This window comes from Octopus bimaculoides, chromosome 16 (genome assembly GCF_001194135.2).
Source record: "Octopus bimaculoides isolate UCB-OBI-ISO-001 chromosome 16, ASM119413v2, whole genome shotgun sequence".
NCBI lineage: Eukaryota > Metazoa > Mollusca > Cephalopoda > Octopoda > Octopodidae > Octopus > Octopus bimaculoides.
The window spans coordinates 22,908,540-22,915,796 of NC_068996.1; the positions used below are offsets into that span (position 1 = coordinate 22,908,540).

Here is a 7,257-nt window from a genome sequence, read left to right on the forward strand (position 1 = left end):
AAAAGATAAGAAAGACTTAGGCCAGCTTCAGTTTTTTTCATGTAATTATGATATATTAGATACCATTCTCAACAGAGCAATATGACAGAGGGAGGAGAGAAAGAATGAGAGAAAATAGGGAGAAATAAGAAGGAATGAAGAGGAGAGAAATAATGAGGGTAGAGGGTGAGATTAGAGAGGGATAAAATAAATTAAAGGTGTATTAAATTGAAAACTTTAAAAACTGTAAGTTTTTTTTTAATACAAGAGCTTTTATATTGATCCCCCCCCACACACACACACACTTTATTACTACCAACTATTTTATCGATCATAAAACAGGGTAAAAATCAAAGTATAACTTAGCAGGATTTGAACTTGAAACCAAAACCAGTGCAGAGCATTTCAGTTTCTTCAGCTTAATTAAATAATTCCTGTTTAGTATAAATCAGTGATTTACCACTTAAAAAAATGATACCCTAGATCTGGACAAGTAAGAAGTACGTGAAGTGTTGGAATTCAAGTTTTCTCTCTACAGTTATAAAGAAGAATAGTAGGTATTTAATAAAAATGATTATACAAGATCAGGATTCTGTGAGAATTGCACCAAATCGTGATGGATATGAAATCTGATGATCTACTCCATGTACCACCAGCTGTCACTCCCAAGTAAATATGACTTGCAAGTGACATATGCCATGTTTTGCTCATTGTTTTAGATGTCTATGTAGTTGCAAGCAGAGATAGATACCTTCTTGGTCCCTTCCCCTTGAGCCTGTAGAACATCCAAGGTGTGGCTGGTAGAGGCTGAGAGAGAGCGTCAGACATACAGTTGCTAACCGGCACCGGGATGGTTCTCAATACAGCTGAGTAGTCCAGAGCAATGTGGAATGAAGTGCCTTTCTCAAGGACACAATTTGCTACACGGCCCAGGAATTGAAGCCATAACAGTATAGTCATGATTGTAATCATCCTCCTAACCATTAGGCCACACAGTGTCACTACTCCAAATATATTCTGTACTTTACCAAGACTAAGATTTGTTGGTTCTGATAACATAATTACTTGTAGTTATACACTAGTTGGTTACTTACAACCATTCTTTACAAAGACTGGAGGTTGTTGCTCATCCAGAAAAAATTTTAATAAAAAGTTTGGTGCTGGATGAGATTAAACCATAATTAGCTGAACTAAACCACTCCAAGAAGTGTGTGCACGTGCGCGCACACACTCCAAGAGGTGTGTGTGTGCACGCGTGCACACGCACTAACACACACACACACACATACAAATACAAGCTGTATAGTTAAGAAAAAATAGTAATTCTTTCAATTTAAAAACCAATCAATCATTTTTCTTTATTTTCACATAGCTCTTTCTATTATATATAGACATCATGAAAAATATATACACATATCTATTTATATATATATATATATATTTTATGAAAATATAAATCATTTGCATCACTGCAACTTTCAACATGGAGTATTCAATCCATTAAAAAAGGAAAAAAGAAAGCAAGATATACACACACATATGTGTGTGCACACAAATATACATATATATGTGTGTGTGTATATATATATATATATATATATATATATATATATATATATATATATATATATACATATATAAATCATAACAGTTCCAAGACAATATAAACTATTTTCTGAAGTATATAAATTCTCTCTCTCTCTCTCTCTCTTTCTATGTCTATCTGTGTTTGTCTGTCTGTCTGTATCTCTCTCTCTCTCTTTCTCTCTCACAAAGACACACAATTCAGAAAGCAGTTTAGAAAGTATATTTCTAGACCAAAATCACTTTTCTCATCTCATAAAAAGATAATGATAAAATAATTTAAAAAAAATTTTTTTTAAATATATAAAAATATGAATAATAAAAACAAAATAAACAAAAAATATATAAACTAGTAATAATAACAATAACAACAATAAAAGCTTGTGGAAGAAATAAATACCATCATGAGTATATCACAATGTAGTTTCATATTACAATGGCATGGTTAACCACTTCTTAAAGATAGATTGCATTTATGGTAGAATTTTACAATCCATAGCATCCAGAACATTTTAGTAGGTGGTAGGTAATCAAAAGAGAAAAATAAAATAAAGCAGTTAACAATCTCAAGGTGATACTCGACCAGGAGTGATTGGTAAAGATATGTCTTGGTCTATCTTGATGACAAGTTCTTTCAATTCTTGTAGTTCTCTTTCAGTGTGTTCATACTTGTGAGCGACCAAGCGCTTGTAGAAGTGAATTCCAAATATAATAAATAGAATCAAAACTGGAATGACAAGTGCTGTGGATGCCATAGCCGCGTTAACGCTAGGTTTATAGAACTTAACCCAAGACAATATTGCAATTTCAACAAGAAACAGCAAAGTTCCCAGACCAGTGGAGAATCCCCAAGCCATTTCTATATACCATCGCATCTTTTCATGTGGGGATTCTTTCACAGCAGAGAAAGAATTCATGTTACTCACAGCCTCAATATTAGGAAGTATGCATGTACTGATCATCAGAGCTATTAAATGGACAGCAACAAGTAACGTTGTGCAGACACTAAACGCAACTAGAAGACAGTCTGGCAATGGTGATTTTTCTTCAAATTGTATTTCAACCATAGCAACCTGAGGTAAAAGAAAATATTAAAAAAAACAAAGATGTATTAATACACAAGAACATATCTTACAACTTAATTAAAATGAACATTTTGTACTTTAAAGACAAATAAATTAGATTTTCTTTTCTGAAAGATTTAGCATTTAAAGTAGTGGTTCTCAACCGTTTTTTTGCCTAGGGACCCCATTGATTCCTATTTTACTCTACTGGACCCTAATAAATATTCGATGTTTAAAAAAAGTCCCACTGTATTTTTATAATTAAATATTATTGTGAATTGTATAACAAACATAATTAAAATATTTTGTTTATTGTACAAGTATAACCAATTTATTGCACATAAATTTTAACAGTAAAATCTTACGTGAATCCCCAAGGTCCATGTGAACCCTGGTTGAGAACCAGTGATTTAAAGACTATGAAAGACTACCTATTTTTGCAAACTGGCTGGGACTAGTTTTGATGACATTAGCATTTGGCAGCTGTAAAATTCATACTAGCTTCATTCCTTGCAAGCTTATGTATGTCCTCAGCAGTCACAGCTCATGTTTCACTGCCATGTAGCATGGCTGTTCACACACATGTCATACAATCTACCTTTTACTCTGAGCAAGAGGCCCTTTGTCACCAGCAGAGGTAGGAGTTCTCTGAACTTTTCCCAGGCTATTCTTATTCTAGCTGCTACACTCTCAGAGCATCCACCCCAACTACTGACTTGGTCACCTAGGTAACAGAAGCTATCAACTACTTCTAGTTTTTCTCCCTGGAGTGTGGCAAAGGTTTTTTTCTGCACATTTTCAGTGTTTATTGCCCCTGAGCATTTGCCACACACAAAAACTAACTTCCTAGTTAACCTTCCTTTGATATTGCTGCACCTCTTATGTGTCTATAGCTTACACTGGGTACATCTTATGGAGTTTCTACCTATGCCTTTTCTACAGATCGAGGAGGTCCATCTACCTGAAGGGGTTTGTGTTTTATCTACCTTCCTACTTATTAGGACATTGGTTTTTGCTAGATTGACTCCAAGGTCCTTTGATTCTGGATCTTGCTTCCACACCTGAAACTTCTCTAGTTCTTATAGTGACCCAGCTATTAGAGCAAGGTCATCAGCATAGAGAAGCTCCCAGGGGCATCCTGTCTTGAATTCCTCTGTTATTGCCTGGAGGACTTTGAATAAGAGGGGGATGAGGACTGATCCTTGGTGGACCCTACCTCTACCCAGAATTCTTCACTGTACTCATTGCCAATGCTCACATTTCTGACAGCATCCCTGTACATGGCTTGCACAGCTCTCACTAACCATTAATCTATTCCTAGTTTCCACATTGACCACCAGATAAGGGATCAGGGGACCCTGTCAAAGGCTTTCTCCATGTCAACAAAAGCCAGGTACAGACGTTTATCTTTGGCTAGGTATTTCTCTCTCACCAGAAACAGAGCATCAGTGGTGCTTTTCCCTGGCACGAACCCAAACTGCATCTCATCTAAACTAACACTCTCCCTAATTAGTTGGACTATGACACTTTCTGTGACTTTCATTACCTGATCCAACAACTTGATGCCTCTGTAATTATTTGTATCTAATGCATCACCTTTACCTTTGTAGCAGCTGACTATGGTGCTGCTACATCAGTCACTGGATATGACTCCATGTATCACCTGATTGACCATATGGGTGACTAAACTATAGCCAATACCACCAGATATTTTAAGCATCTCTGCAGTGATTCCTGATGGCTCAGGGCTTTCCCTGTCTTCATACCCTTAATTGCTTTATCTACCAAGCTACTGTCAATTTGGATAGCTGGTCCCTCTGTTGGGTCAACATTCAGTAGACTCTCTTTCTCTCATTCATTCTCTTCATTTAGCAACTTTTCATAGTGGCATCTCCAAGTCTCTCTCTTTGTAGCCTCATTAAATACAAGTGAACCATCATCCATGCGGACACGTTTCTCTCCTACGACATCACAATTCTCTCTCATACACTGTCTTGCAACATGAAACACTTCAAGTCTTTGGTCCTCATGACACAGAACATTGGCAAATTTTTTCTTATCTGCTTCCCCTCTAGCTAAGTAAACCTGTCTCCTGGTTTCCCTTCTAGCAATCTGATACAATTCCCTGCTACCACCGTTCTTCCAGTCCTTCCATGCCTGTTTCTTTTCTCTAATGGTCCTGTCAACTACATTGTTCCACCACCACGTTACCTTGGGTCGAGAGGGGACTTTGCACCATCCACAGATCTGGTCAGTTACCCTCAACAGGTTTTCCCGTAGGAACCTCCACTTGTCTTCCACATCATGTGATGCTATACCCTCCTCTATTTCGTCCAAAGCTTTGAGTAATACGTCTCTAAATCTCTGTCTGTTCACAGGATCCTTAAGCTTCCAGATCCTTCTTCATGCTGGTCGTCTTCTGTGCATCCATTTAGCCCTCATCCTGAAGTCGCTAACTACTAATCTATGTTGTGGGGTGCATTCTTCACCTGGGATAGTTTTGGCATTTATAAGTAGCCATCTTTCCTGTTTCCTGGCGAGGATGTAGTCAATTTGACTATAGTATCCACCAGATTGGGAGATGAATGGGTGACTGGCAGGTTTCCTGAAGTTAGTATTACAAATCATAAGATCATTTGCATCACAGAACTCCAGCAGTCTGGTTCCCTTCCCATTGCAGGAACCAAAACCATAGCCTTCATGTATGTCATGGAAGCCCCCTGCATGTTGTCTAACATGCCCATATATATATACATACTTATATAAGTTAGGATATTATAACACTTATATATACATATGCATCCATACGTACCTATACAAATACATATAAATATATATATACATATGTTGTTGGCACTCCGTCGCTTACGACGTCGAGGGTTCCAGTTGATCCGATCAACGGAACAGCCTGCTCATGAAATTAACGTGCAAGTGGCTGAGCACTCCACAGACACATATAACTTTAACGTAGTTCTCGGGGATATTCAACGTGACACAGTGTGACAAGGCTGACCCTTTGAAATACAGGCACAACAGAAACAGGAAGTAAGAGTGAGAGAAAGTTGTGGTGAAAGAGTACAGCAGGGTTCGCCACCATCCCCTGCCGGAGCCTCGTGCAGCTTTTAGGTGTTTTTGCTCAATAAACACTCACAACGCCCGGTCTGGGAATCGAAACCGCGATCCTATGACCACGAGTCCGCTGCCCTAGCCACTGGGCCATTGCGCCTCCATATACCTATGTACGCATGCATAAATATGCACACATATACGTGTAACAGGTTGAATGTGGATTCGTCCTTCAATGGTAGTGGTTTCCTAAGAGACTTCTTAACATTGATTCTTCATACTTTGCTGAGAGTTTACTGGTGTAAATTAGTGACGATATGAAAAGTAGTATTAGAATACTAAGTGTATGATTAATTTATGGAGTGAAGCTCCACAAATCTAATCATATCAGTCAAAAATGGAGGCGACAAGATGTTAAAAAGTTGTAAGAATAGAGATATCTCTATTCTTAACAACGACTTTGTAAGTATATACAACCTTAATTGTCATATTTCCATTTGAATTACCACTTTTTCCTCATCTTCTCCTTCATTATACTTTCATCCTACCTTAATACAGATCTTGAGTAAACAAGAGTCCTTAATCCACTTCCACTTCATTCTTTTTAATTCTTCCCCCTCTCCCTATATTTTCATAAATGACTTTATTAACTTTCTAGTATAAGCTTTACAAACATAATTTTTTAAAGCTAAACTTTCTTCATCTGTTTATGATTATTTATAAAAAATACCAACAATTGTTTTCAACAATTAGATTCAATTTACATTAGATAACATTTTCTCATTGGACATTTCTCTAACTTACTCGCCCTATGCAGCATATATGGAGATTTAATTAGCAAATCTACACTAATCTATAGAGAGAGTGTTATCGATATCTCTATATTTATACATTCCTCTAACCATTCATCCGTTAGTTGTAGTTTAATATTTGACATGACTCCCATCACTATCACACACAGATAAAAACAGACAAACATGAAACTCGCAGATCCAACTTCTCAGCTCTTTCTTTAAGTTCCTATTATTATTTTCTCTCTGAACTGATGAGTACTATGATAATTTTCAAACCCAAATATGAATTTATATCTATGCATGAAACAATTGTATGCATGAATAAACTTCTTACAACTCTTTAACATCTTATCTCCTTTACTCTTGACAAATATGACCAGATTTGTAGAACTTCATTCCATAAATCAATCATACACTTAATATTCTATATATATATACATATACATGTATAATAATATTAGGGAAAAAATCCAAATTTACAGGGAAAAATTCAATTTAATTTATCAAAATTAAATTAAATTTCACAATATATAATATATAAAATATATAATTTAGAGAAAAAAACCCACAATTATTTAATTCATCCAAGAAAATCCACAATCACATATAGAAAATTTTAATAAGTAAATACACTAAAAAGACCTATAATAAAAATCAAAGAAGTACAAAGTAATAAATATTAAAATAGTAAAAATGACTACACGTGTTTCATAACCATATTTTCAAATAGAAAATTAAAAAATAAAATAAAAAATAAAATTGATTCAAAA

The 7,257-nt window shown here is 35.8% G+C and overlaps 1 protein-coding gene across 3 annotated transcripts in view; it reads right to left on the minus strand.

Moving 5' to 3' along the window:
* Nucleotides 1-1,594: 1,594 nt before the first annotated feature.
* Nucleotides 1,595-7,257, minus strand: part of LOC106870551 (protein orai-2) — a 52,384-nt gene continuing 46,721 nt past the window's right edge. For 2 of the 3 annotated variants that reach the window (XM_014916861.2, XM_014916786.2), the window contains one exon: nt 1,595-2,636. In XM_014916861.2, coding sequence (XP_014772347.1) covers nt 2,130-2,636 — 507 coding nt within the window. In that variant the 3' untranslated portion in view covers nt 1,595-2,129. The remainder of the gene's footprint in view (nt 2,637-7,257) is intronic. The other variant, XM_014916712.2, reaches the window with a different exon arrangement.